Here is a 12,952-nt window from a genome sequence, read left to right on the forward strand (position 1 = left end):
CTGTGCCACTGTGACAGAATGCTCTGTTATACAGATAGCTAGAATCTCAGCCATAAAGCAGGGCAGGACTGCTGCTTACAATGGGGGGATCAGATAGGATCTGTGCCACTGTGACAGAATGCTCTGTTATACAGATAGCTAGAATCTCAGCCATAAAGCAGGGCAGGACTGCTGCTTACAATGGGGGGGATCAGATAGGATCTGTGCCACTGTGACAGAATGCTCTGTTATACAGATAGCTAGAATCTCAGCCATAAAGCAGGGCAGGACTGCTGCTTACAATGGGGGGATCAGATAGGATCTGTGCCACTGTGACAGAATGCTCTGTTATACAGATAGCTAGAATCTCAGCCATAAAGCAGGGCAGGACTGCTGCTTACAATGGGGGGGATCAGATAGGGTCTGTGCCACTGTGACAGAATGCTCTGTTATACAGATAGCTAGAATCTCAGCCATAAAGCAGGGCAGGACTGCTGCTTACAATGGGGGGATCAGATAGGATCTGTGCCACTGTGACAGAATGCTCTGTTATACAGATAGCTAGAATCTCAGCCATAAAGCAGGGCAGGACTGCTGCTTACAATGGGGGGATCAGATAGGATCTGTGCCACTGTGACAGAATGCTCTGTTATACAGATAGCTAGAATCTCAGCCATAAAGCAGGGCAGGACTGCTGCTTAGTCCAACAACATAGAGACTTAACCCAGTGTTTGGGGGAGGTGGGGGGATTGGGGTGCAGATGCTGGGAGGAGCGCGTATGGAATGGAGTCAGTAAGTTATTACTGGATTAGGACTTGCCGGCCCAGTTCATTAATGTGACAGTTAATGGGGTTGGTCACACAATAACTGCCAACTGGATGGATAAAAGAGTGTTTGCAGCAGAGGTCGAGCCACGCGTTTCGCATTCGCAATGGTTTCAGCTGATGAGACATGTGATGGTGCCATTAAGGTCACAGCGAGACACGCAGGGGAAACAAACTGATTAAAGGCAAAGTAAAGCCAATATATTGAGCCAATCGTTGTGCATTGCAGAGCGGCGCAGTATGCCTGCACCCTAATCGGATACACCTTGCAGAGGAACGGAGCCAGCGCAGAACTCCTCTCCGGCCTCAAGCAGTTGGAAGGTCACCTGAGTTTGGGGCGCAAGTGTAAGTCTGGCCAATCACGGGCAGAGATTCCCCCATAGTTCCCTCCCCTCCTGTAACCTGGGCTTGGTATTTCCCCCCGACAATGTGCTTTTTATTGCTCTGTGTTGCAGTGTTCCGTTTGGGGAACTCGGTGGAGGCCCTGGAAGCGGCGAAACGCGCCATCCATCTGTCCGACCTGGTCCTGCGCTTCTGCATTACGGTCAGTCACCTCAACCGCGCCATGTACTTTGCCTGCGACAACATCCTGTGGGCCGGGAAATGCGGCCTCTCCCCGAAGGTCGACCAGAACAAGTGGAGCGAACGCTCATTCAGGTATGAAAACTGGGTAACCCCGGCGCAACTCCCAGCATCCTCTGCCAGTTGGGGAGGAGCTTTATTATCGTCAGGGAATTGTTATTCTTACCTAGCCTGGGCTGCTCTCTTTCCCATGGTCAGGCAGGTAATACATCCAGTTATCCCCCAGTACTTACCCAGGTACAGAGCTCTGATTCTCTGTACTTCCTGCTCCTGGGCTGCTCTCTTTCCCATGGTCAGGCAGGTAATAAATCCAGTTATCCCCCAGTACTTACCCAGGTACAGAGCTCTGATTCTCTGTACTTCCTGCTCCTGGGCTGCTCTCTTTCCCATGGTCAGGCAGGAACCTCCCCCTGGGTAAGTGAATCCAATCTCCCCCCCAGTACTTACCCAGGTACAGAGCTCTGATTCTCTGTACTTCCTGCTCCTGGGCTGCTCTCTTTCCCATGGTCAGACAGGAACATCCCCCTGGGTAAGTGAATCCAATCTCCCCCCAGTACTTACCCAGGTACAGAGCTCGGATTCTCTGTACTTCCTGCTCCTGGGCTGCTCTCTTTCCCATGGTCAGACAGGAACCTCCCCCTGGGTAAGTGAATCCAATCTCCCCCCAGTACTTACCCAGGTACAGAGCTCTGATTCTCTGTACTTCCTGCTCCTGGGCTGCTCTCTTTCCCATGGTCAGACAGGAACCTCCCCCTGGGTAAGTGAATCCAATCTCCCCCCAGTACTTACCCAGGTACAGAGCTCTGATTCTCTGTACTTCCTGCTCCTGGGCTGCTCTCTTTCCCATGGTCAGACAGGAACCACCCCCTGGGTAAGTAAATCCAATCTCCCCCCAGTACTTACCCAGGTACAGAGCTCTGCAAGCCCCGCCCTTTTTCTTGGCCATGGGGAAGAAAGCAGCCCAATATGGGAAGCACAGAGAATCAGAGCTTGTTAGCTGTGCTTGGGAGTAAAGGGGAGGGCAGATTCACTTACCCAGTAGGACGTTCCTATGGGGCCCAGTTGCCCCCCATGGGGGTTCTAGCTGATACCTGTGTTCTCCCCGGAAGGTACTACCTCTTCTCGCTGCTCATGAACCTGAGCCGGGACCTGTATGAGCTCAAACTACTGATGGAGGCAGAAACCCGCGGCAAGAACCCGTCTGCCAAGCTCAGCGAGGAGAATGGGGGGGTGTCTCGTGGCCCCTCCTCCCCCCGCCACCCCGTGGCCCCCCAAATCCGCCTGCTTATCCGCATCTTCCGGAACAACCCGCCTCTCCTTCTGGACCTGCTCAAGAACACCTGCGACCTCTTCATCCCTCTGGACAAGCTGGGACTGTACAAGACCAACCCGGGCTTTGTGGGCTTCTGCGGCCTGACCTCCTCCATACTGTCCATTCTCACCCTCGTCCACCCTTGGCTGAAGCTGAAGCCCTAAGCTCCGCCTCCTACCCTTACCCGCTCTGCCAGCCGCCATTTTAACCCAAATGGTTCTCTCCAATGAAGGCAAAACCTGAATAGAATTGGTGTGACTTTTTATGTTAAGGACTTTCAAAGTTGACCTAGAACCTAGCTGATCTAGAACATCAGTAGACCTTTAGCCTGTGGCTGTCCAGCAGTTACTAAACTAGAACAGAGACCAGAGCCCAAAGGGCTGAGGATCAGTGTCAGGGTCGCGCTATGTGCATGGATTTTATTTTAAAGGGGAACTTAAGCCACAGCAGAGCCTTTTCCTATATGAAACCTAGTGAAGCCATTTGGGATCTGGGCTGTAGTCGCATGTGATGATTGGACGGCCGGCTATATGTATGCAATGCCCTGTACTTGTGCCTGCAAGCAATTGGCTGTCGTGTTGGGAGTTGTAGTTCCGCCACAGCCAAAGGACTGGGGATCATTCAGTATTTGTAAGTCATCCCTTATCATTGAAGCCTAAGGAGGGATTCTGGGATGTGTAGTTCTCTAATACCTGTAGGGCCTGAAATGCTTGTGTTTGGCATTAATTACCCCCCCCCCCCCCCACTCTGACTGCACTGTATCTTTATAATTGTACCCCCCAGGGCCTCCTTAATGCCACTTGCACCCCCCGAAGGTACAACTGCCCTAGCCACTCCCCTAGCCACTCCCCCAATAACAATACTGTAGCTCCGGCCTAACATCGCCACCATGAGCCTTTGCTAATTTAAAGGCCAAGTTGCCCCAAATGAATAGTAATGGTGCTGTGTATCCGCCCATTAATACTGGGCTTCTCATTGGCCGGTTGGTGGGCGTGGGTATTGGAACAGCCAACATGTGACCATTGCTGTATATAATGGAGCTGTGTCATTCTGTAAATACTCTTTATTTGTTACTATTTTGGAAATTAAACTAATAATTCCTTTATCCTGTGTCATTACATCACCATGATAATGGCCCTGTCCCACTAAGTCCCACCCCCTGTCCCACTATGTCCCACCCCCCTGTCCCACTAAGTCCCACCCCCCTGTCCCACCCCCTGTCTCGTTAAATCCCACCCTCCTGTCCCACTGAGTCCCACCCCCCTGTCTCGTTAAATCCCACCCTCCTGTCCCACTGAGTCCCACCCCCCTGTCTCGTTAAATCCCACCCTCCTGTCCCACTGAGTCCCACTCCCCTGTCTCATTAATTCCCACCCTATTCCCACTAAGTCCCACCTCTCTGTCTCATTAATTCCCACCCCCTTTCCCACTAAATCCCACCCCCTGTCTCATAAATTTCCACCCCCTTTCCCACTAAGTCCCACCCTGGTCTCATTAATTCTCACCTCCTGTCCCACCCCCTGTCTCTAATTTCCACCCCCTGTCTCTAATTTCCACCCCCTGTCCCACTAAGTCCCACCCCCTGTCCCACTAAGTCCCACCCCCTGTCCCACTAAGTCCCACCCCCTTTCTCATTAATTCTCACCCACTAAGTCCCACCCCCTGTCTCTAATTTCCACCCCCTGTCCCACTAAGTCCCACTCCCTGTCCCACTAAGTCTCACCCCCCTGTCCCATCCCCTGTCCCACTAAGTCCCACCCCCTGTCCCACTAAGTCCCACCCCCCTGTCCCACCCCCTGTCTCATTAATTCTCACCCACTAAGTCCCACCCCCTGTCTCTAATTTCCACCCCCTGTCCCACTAAGTCCCACCCCCTGTCTCTAATTTCCACCCCCTGTCCCACTAAGTCCCACCCCCTGTCTCATTAATTCTCACCCCCTGTCCCACTAAGTCCCACCCCCTGTCCCACTAAGTCCCACCCCCTGTCTCATTAATTCCCACCCTATTCCCACTAAGTCCCACCTCTCTGTCTCATTAATTCCCACCCCCTTTCCCACTAAATCCCACCCCCTGTCTCATAAATTTCCACCCCCTGTCCCACCCTGGTCTCATTAATTCCCACCCCCTGTCTCTCTAAGTCCCACCCCCTGTCTCTCTAAGTCCCACCCCCTGTCTCTAATTCCCACCCCCTGTCTCTAATTCCCACCCCCTGTCCCACTAAGTCCCACCCCCTGTCCCACTAAGTCCCACCCCCTGTCCCACTAAGTCCCACCCCCTGTCTCTCTAATTCTCACCCACTAAGTCCCACCCCCTGTCTCTAATTTCCACCCCCTGTCCCACTAAGTCCCACCCCCTGTCTCTCTAATTCTCACCCACTAAGTCCCACCCCCTGTCTCTAATTTCCACCCCCTGTCCCACTAAGTCCCACCCCCTGTCTCATTAATTCTCACCCACTAAGTCCCACCCCCTGTCTCTAATTTCCACCCCCTGTCCCACTAAGTCCCACCCCCTGTCTCATTAATTCTCACCCACTAAGTCCCACCCCCTGTCTCTAATTTCCACCCCCTGTCCCACTAAGTCCCACCCCCTGTCTCATTAATTCTCACCCACTAAGTCCCACCCCCTGTCTCTAATTTCCACCCCCTGTCCCACTAAGTCCCACCTCTCTGTCTCATTAATTCCCACCCCCTTCCCACTAAATCCCACCCCCTGTCTCTAATTTCCACCCCCTGTCCCACTAAGTCCCACCTCTCTGTCTCATTAATTCCCACCCCCTTCCCACTAAATCCCACCCCCTGTCTCATAAATTTCCACCCCCTTTCCCACTAAGTCCCACCCCCTGGCCCACCCTGGTCTCATTAATTCTCACCCCCTGTCCCACTAAGTCCCACCCCCTGTCCCACTAAGTCCCACCCCCTGTCCCATTAATTTCCACCCCCTGTCCCACTAAGTCCCAACCCCTGTCTCATTAATTCTCACCCACTAAGTCCCACCCCCTGTCTCATTAATTCTCACCCACTAAGTCCCACCCCCTGTCTCTAATTTCCACCCCCTGTCCCACTAAGTCCCACCCCCTGTCTCATTAATTCTCACCCACTAAGTCCCACCCCCTGTCTCTAATTTCCACCCCCTGTCCCACTAAGTCCCACCCCCTGTCTCATTAATTCTCACCCACTAAGTCCCACCCCCTGTCTCTAATTTCCACCCCCTGTCCCACTAAGGCCCACCCCTTGTCTCATTAATTCTCACCCCCGTCTCACCCCTTGTCTTATTAATTCTCTCCCACTATGTCCCACCCCCGTCTCATTAATTCCCACCCACCCGTCCCACTAAGTCCCGCCCCACTGCCCAGTTCTTGCCCACAGATCAGGACACTACAGGCGGGCTGTGGGAGGGGCTATGAAACATTACGGCCATACAGATAAGACCAAGGTGCAAGCGGAGCCGGCTGGACCCTCCCAGGGGGGCTGGGCAGAATGGAAGGGGGCTTGAGTGGTGGATCCATGGTGCAGCCTCCCAGCAGAGGTATAAGCCTAGAGTTGGCTCCATAGGGAGAGCTGTGCCCCTGCCGGGGGGCATATACAGATGGCATTTAGTTGCTGGGTTCCGCCCAAACCTGTGACCCATTATTAGAACTGCCCTCAGGGCTCGGTCACGGTTTGGTTCTGGCAAATGTGTGATTTCCATATCCCATTGGTTCAGGTCACACTCACTGTCTCATAAATGTACTCCCTGCTCTCTCCCAGTCAGTCTCCTGGGAACCCCCGGCCCCAGGGCTGGCTATTATATTCATCTGCCCCAGCCTTCTCCTGAGAGCCTGACTCATCTCATCTGGGGGTGAGAGTCCGACCCAGCAAAGGTAAGTCCCTCGGTATGTGCCCAGCTGGCTCCCACTCACTCCTTGTCATGGTCTGTGGGGGCTCTGTGCCCATATACAGGGAGCTTCTGAGTATCACTCGCGTATTATAAGGGATAATGTACCCCCTACTGTAAATGATAAGGATATTAGCAGTCACTGAGGGGTTCTGTGCCCCCCATATAAAGGCACAAGGCTGCAGGCTGAGTTATACAGGGAACTCTGAGTATCACTCATGTATTATAAGGGATAATGTACCCCCTACTGTAAATGATAAGGATATTAGCAGTCACTGAGGGGTTCTGTGCCCCCCATATAAAGGCACAAGGCTGCAGGCTGAGTTATACAGGGAACTCTGAGTATCACTCATGTATTATAAGGGATACTGTACCCCCTACTGTAAATGATAAGGATATTAGCAGTCACTGAGGGGTTCTGTGCCCCCCATATAAAGGCACAAGGCTGCAGGCTGAGTTATACAGGGAACTCTGAGTATCACTCATGTATTATAAGGGATAATGTACCCCCTACTGTAAATGATAAGGATATTAGCAGTCACTGAGGGGTTCTGTGCCCCCCATATAAAGGCACAAGGCTGCAGGCTGAGTTATACAGGTAACTCTGAGTATCACTCATGTATTATAAGGGATAATGTACCCCCTACTGTAAATGATAAGGATATTAGCAGTCACTGAGGGGTTCTGTGCCCCCCATATAAAGGCACAAGGCTGCAGGCTGAGTTATACAGGGAACTCTGAGTATCACTCATGTATTATAAGGGATAATGTACCCCCTACTGTAAATGATAAGGATATTAGCAGTCACTGAGGGGTTCTGTGCCCCCCATATAAAGGCACAAGGCTGCAGGCTGAGTTATACAGGGAACTCTGAGTATCACTCATGTATTATAAGGGATAATGTACCCCCTACTGTAAATGATAAGGATATTAGCAGTCACTGAGGGGTTCTGTGCCCCCCATATAAAGGCACAAGGCTGCAGGCTGAGTTATACAGGGAACTCTGAGTATCACTCATGTATTATAAGGGATAATGTACCCCCTACTGTAAATGATAAGGATATTAGCAGTCACTGAGGGGTTCTGTGCCCCCCATATAAAGGCACAAGGCTGCAGGCTGAGTTATACAGGGAACTCTGAGTATCACTCATGTATTATAAGGGATAATGTACCCCCTACTGTAAATGATAAGGATATTAGCAGTCACTGAGGGGTTCTGTGCCCCCCATATAAAGGCACAAGGCTGCAGGCTGAGTTATACAGGGAACTCTGAGTATCACTCATGTATTATAAGGGATAATGTACCCCCTACTGTAAATGATAAGGATATTAGCAGTCACTGAGGGGTTCTGTGCCCCCCATATAAAGGCACAAGGCTGCAGGCTGAGTTATACAGGGAACTCTGAGTATCACTCATGTATTATAAGGGATAATGTACCACCTACTGTAAATGATAAGGATATTAGCAGTCACTGAGGGGTTCTGTGCCCCCCATATAAAGGCACAAGGCTGCAGGCTGAGTTATACAGGGAACTCTGAGTATCACTCATGTATTATAAGGGATAATGTACCCCCTACTGTAAATGATAAGGATATTAGCAGTCACTGAGGGGTTCTGTGCCCCCCATATAAAGGCACAAGGCTGCAGGCTGAGTTATACAGGGAACTCTGAGTATCACTCATGTATTATAAGGGATAATGTACCCCCTACTGTAAATGATAAGGATATTAGCAGTCACTGAGGGGTTCTGTGCCCCCCATATAAAGGCACAAGGCTGCAGGCTGAGTTATACAGGGAACTCTGAGTATCACTCATGTATTATAAGGGATAATGTACCCCCTACTGTAAATGATAAGGATATTAGCAGTCACTGAGGGGTTCTGTGCCCCCCATATAAAGGCACAAGGCTGCAGGCTGAGTTATACAGGGAACTCTGAGTATCACTCATGTATTATAAGGGATAATGTACCACCTACTGTAAATGATAAGGATATTAGCAGTCACTGAGGGGTTCTGTGCCCCCCATATAAAGGCACAAGGCTGCAGGCTGAGTTATACAGGGAACTCTGAGTATCACTCATGTATTATAAGGGATAATGTACCCCCTACTGTAAATGATAAGGATATTAGCAGTCACTGAGGGGTTCTGTGCCCCCCATATAAAGGCACAAGGCTGCAGGCTGAGTTATACAGGGAACTCTGAGTATCACTCATGTATTATAAGGGATAATGTACCCCCTACTGTAAATGATAAGGATATTAGCAGTCACTGAGGGGTTCTGTGCCCCCCATATAAAGGCACAAGGCTGCAGGCTGAGTTATACAGGGAACTCTGAGTATCACTCATGTATTATAAGGGATATAAGGATATTAGCAGTCACTGGCCCAGTTGGGATTGGTTACACTGGGGAAGGGGCAGTTAAGGGGGGGGTCACTATATATAAATATATAAGGGGGGGCTCAGTTATGGGGAAAGGCTGGCCCAGTTGGGATTGGTTACACTGGGGAAGGGGCAGTTAAGGGGGGTCACTATATATAAATATATAAGGGGGGCAGTAATGAAATAGAGAAAGTACAGGGAAGAGCGACTAAGCTGATAAAGGGAATGGGCTCAGTTATGGGGAAAGGCTGGCCCAGTTGGGATTGGTTACACTGGGGGGGGGGGCAGTTAAGGGGGGGTCACTATATATAAATATATAAGGGGGGCAGTAATGAAATAGAGAAAGTACAGGGAAGAGCGACTAAGCTGATAAAGGGAATGGGCTCAGTTATGGGGAAAGGCTGGCCCAGTTGGGATTGGTTACACTGGGGAAGGGGCAGTTAAGGGGGGGGTCACTATATATAAATATATAAGGGGGGGCAGTAATGAAATAGAGAAAGTACAGGGAAGAGCGACTAAGCTGATAAAGGGAATGGGCTCAGTTATGGGGAAAGGCTGGCCCAGTTGGGATTGGTTACACTGGGGGGGGGGGGGGGGGCAGTTAAGGGGGGTCACTATATATAAATATATAAGGGGGGCAGTAATGAATTAGAGAAAGTACAGGGAAGAGCGACTAAGCTGATAAAGGGAATGGGCTCAGTTATGGGGAAAGGCTGGCCCAGTTGGGATTGGTTACACTGGGGAAGGGGCAGTTAAGGGGGGGGTCACTATATATAAATATATAAGGGGGGGGCAGTAATGAAATAGAGAAAGTACAGGGAAGAGCGACTAAGCTGATAAAGGGAATGGGCTCAGTTATGGGGAAAGGCTGGCCCAGTTGGGATTGGTTACACTGGGGAAGGGGCAGTTAAGGGGGGGTCACTATATATAAATATATAAGGGGGGGGCAGTAATGAAATAGAGAAAGTACAGGGAAGAGCGACTAGTCTGGGGGCAGTCTGGGCACAGACAATACTCCACCCAGGGAGCAATGGAGGCGGGTAGCCCTGTGACATGGCCGTTACTTGCCCCCCTGGGGGTATCACCGACTGGCACAAACGGAGCCTGACTGAGAGACTTTATAGAGACTTTGCCATTAATAATAATAATAATAATAACACTTTGATACAGGAATTTGGAGTTTTACTTCCCCTTTAACCCGTACTTGTAATGCTCGCGGGTTTCTAGGAATGGCGCCCCCACGTCAGCGACCTCTCTAATCATTTCCCGGGGGGGCGCCGGGCGCCATTGTCCTGCTTCTCAGAAACCGCCGCGTTCGCTGTTCCGCAGGGCGACAATGGCGGGAAATTCTCTTCCTATGAGTCTTGTGTAATTGCCCGGGACTCCTCCAGCGCTAATTGCACCTTACATAATTGGTTTCTCAGCTGGGGGTGGGGCCTCAGCCTGTGAGCACCTCACCCCCAGGGTCTGCCCTGCAGGATTGGACTGGGATTCAAGATTCAAATACACAGAGGCCCAAACAGCCCCCCAGCAGCCCAATAAATAGAGACTAGGTTGTACCCCCTACTGTAAATGATAAGGATATTAGCAGTCACTGAGGGGTTCTGTGCCCCCCATATAAAGGCACAAGGCTGCAGGCTGAGTTATACAGGGAACTCTGAGTATCACTCATGTATTATACGGGATAATGTACCCCCTACTGTAAATGATAAGGATATTAGCAGTCACTGAGGGGTTCTGTGCCCCCCATATAAAGGCACAAGGCTGCAGGCTGAGTTATACAGGGAACTCTGAGTATCACTTGCGTATTATAAGGGATAATGTACCCCCTACTGTAAATGATAAGGATATTAGCAGTCACTGAGGGGTTCTGTGCCCCCCATATAAAGGCACAAGGCTGCAGGCTGAGTTATACAGGGAACTCTGAGTATCACTCATGTATTATAAGGGATAATGTACCCCCTACTGTAAATGATAAGGATATTAGCAGTCACTGAGGGGTTCTGTGCCCCCCATATAAAGGCACAAGGCTGCAGGCTGAGTTATACAGGGAACTCTGAGTATCACTCATGTATTATAAGGGATAATGTAGCCCCTACTGTAAATGATAAGGATATTAGCAGTCACACAGCTCGGGCTCCTGTATTGCAGGTATCAGCCTGAAGAGGAAGAAGCCAGAGATGGAGAATGCAGAAGAGATGCAGCCTGTAATAAGTGATCCTTTCCTTTTTATCTATCTATTATCTATCTATCTATCTATCTATTATCTATTATCTATCTATCTATCTATCTAGGGTGCAACCCCCTGGGGCATTAATATGTATACAAAATGCATTACGTATCAATATATACCCCCCCAGATCTCTCTGTTTCCCATTTATTGCCCCCTGCAGGAGACTGCGGCTCAGCGGGCGGCCCGCCTGCCCCTCATACACTCCGCCTCCCAGATACTCTCCTTTGCCTACCAGGACGTCAAGAACCTGCACCCCATGGTCCGTTATGTGTGCGGCCTATCAGAGCGCGGCGTGAAGCTGGCCAGCCGAGTGGCATTGGCCGGGGCATCCCCTGTGCTGAACAGAATGAAGGCCCCCAGTGAGTGTTCCTGGGCACCCCCCCCCCCCCCCCCCCCCCCCCCGTATGTACAACACAGAGAGAATGTTCCGGGCACATCTACACATTCTATCACTTTATAATAGGAACCCAATTACATTGGGCAATTCAGCGCCGGGGCCCCGGGGGTACCGTGTGCCAGGCTGCCCCCCAGCTGTGCCCTGTGACTGAGGCAACAATGCCCCTCTGGGGGGGAAATAGGCCACTCTGCCAGGGCCCCGCAGCTAAAGGGGCATCTAATGAATTAACCAACAGCGACAAGTAATTACCCCCCTAACGAAGGGATGGGGGGGGGGTATTAATTGCCTTTAGCTGGAAGCTCCTCATTCTCAGGGGGATCTGGGATTCAACACAAAATGGCAGTTTAAGCTACTGTTGTTTGTGGGGTTTGTTGTGCCCCCCTCTTTCATGCGCAAGGAGATGCCCACAGCGTTGTGTGGCGCTGGCAAAGCTAAGGCTCTGCCCCATGTGCCCCCGGGGTAGGAAAGGGCACCCTGGGTAGGGCTGTATGGGGCTAGTGACCGGCTCTGTGCCAGTTATATATACACCCGGGGGTCAGTGTGGCACGTAGGCTGCTCTCTCTCTGTGCCAGCTGGGTACCCACACCCTCCCTCGCACCCCACACCCTCCCACAAGATGGAGGCAGTAGGGCAAGATGGAGACAGTAGGGCAAGATGGAGACAGTAGGGCAAGATGGAGTCAGTAGGGCAAGATGGAGACAGTAGGGCAAGATGGGGACACTAGGACAAGATGGGGACAGTAGGGCAAGATGGAGACAGTAGGGCAAGATGGAGACAGTAGGGCAAGATGGGGACAGTAGGACAAGATGGGGACAGTAGGGCAAGATGGAGACAGTAGGGCAAGATGGGGACAGTAGGGCAAGATGGGGACAGTAGGACAAGATGGGGACAGTAGGACAAGATGGGGACAGTAGGGCAAGATGGAGACAGTAGGGCAAGATGGAGACAGTAGGGCAATATGGAGTCAGTAGGGCAAGATGGAGACAGTAGGGCAAGATGGGGACAGTAGGACAAGATGGGGACAGTAGGGCAAGATGGGGACAGTAGGACAAGATGGGGACAGTAGGGCAAGATGGGGACAGTAGGACAAGATGGAGACAGTAGGACAAGATGGAGACAGTAGGGCAAGATGGGGACAGTAGGGCAAGATGGAGACAGTAGGACAAGATGGAGACAGTAGGGCAAGGTGGAGACAGTAGGACAAGATGGGGACAGTAGGACAAGATGGAGACAGTAGGACAAGATGGGGACAGTAGGGCAAGATGGAGACAGTAGGACAAGAGGGAGACAGTAGGACAAGATGGAGACAGTAGGACAAGATGGAGACAGTAGGACAAGATGGGGACAGTAGGGCAAGATGGAGACAGTAGG

At 51.2% G+C, this 12,952-nt stretch overlaps 2 protein-coding genes across 2 annotated transcripts in view; both read left to right on the forward strand.

Annotated features, from left to right (window-relative positions):
* Positions 1-1,032: 1,032 nt before the first annotated feature.
* Positions 1,033-3,802, forward strand: pex11b (peroxisomal biogenesis factor 11 beta; the record flags this gene model as incomplete). The annotated part of the gene is given in 3 exon segments (XM_002943156.4): positions 1,033-1,148; positions 1,259-1,460; positions 2,495-3,802. Coding segments are annotated over 3 exon segments (685 nt in total), but the record flags the coding sequence as incomplete, so codon positions are not given.
* A 1,893-nt stretch (positions 3,803-5,695) lies between these two features.
* The window catches only part of LOC101734278 (perilipin-2-like), a 50,750-nt gene continuing 43,493 nt past the window's right edge, over positions 5,696-12,952 (forward strand). Inside the window, exons 1-3 of the mRNA XM_031891955.1 lie at positions 5,696-6,556; positions 11,103-11,158; positions 11,345-11,543. Coding sequence (XP_031747815.1) covers positions 11,132-11,158; positions 11,345-11,543 — 226 coding nt within the window. The 5' untranslated portion in view covers positions 5,696-6,556; positions 11,103-11,131. The remainder of the gene's footprint in view (positions 6,557-11,102; positions 11,159-11,344; positions 11,544-12,952) is intronic.

This window comes from Xenopus tropicalis, chromosome 8, assembly GCF_000004195.4.
Source record: "Xenopus tropicalis strain Nigerian chromosome 8, UCB_Xtro_10.0, whole genome shotgun sequence".
Lineage (NCBI taxonomy): Eukaryota > Metazoa > Chordata > Amphibia > Anura > Pipidae > Xenopus > Xenopus tropicalis.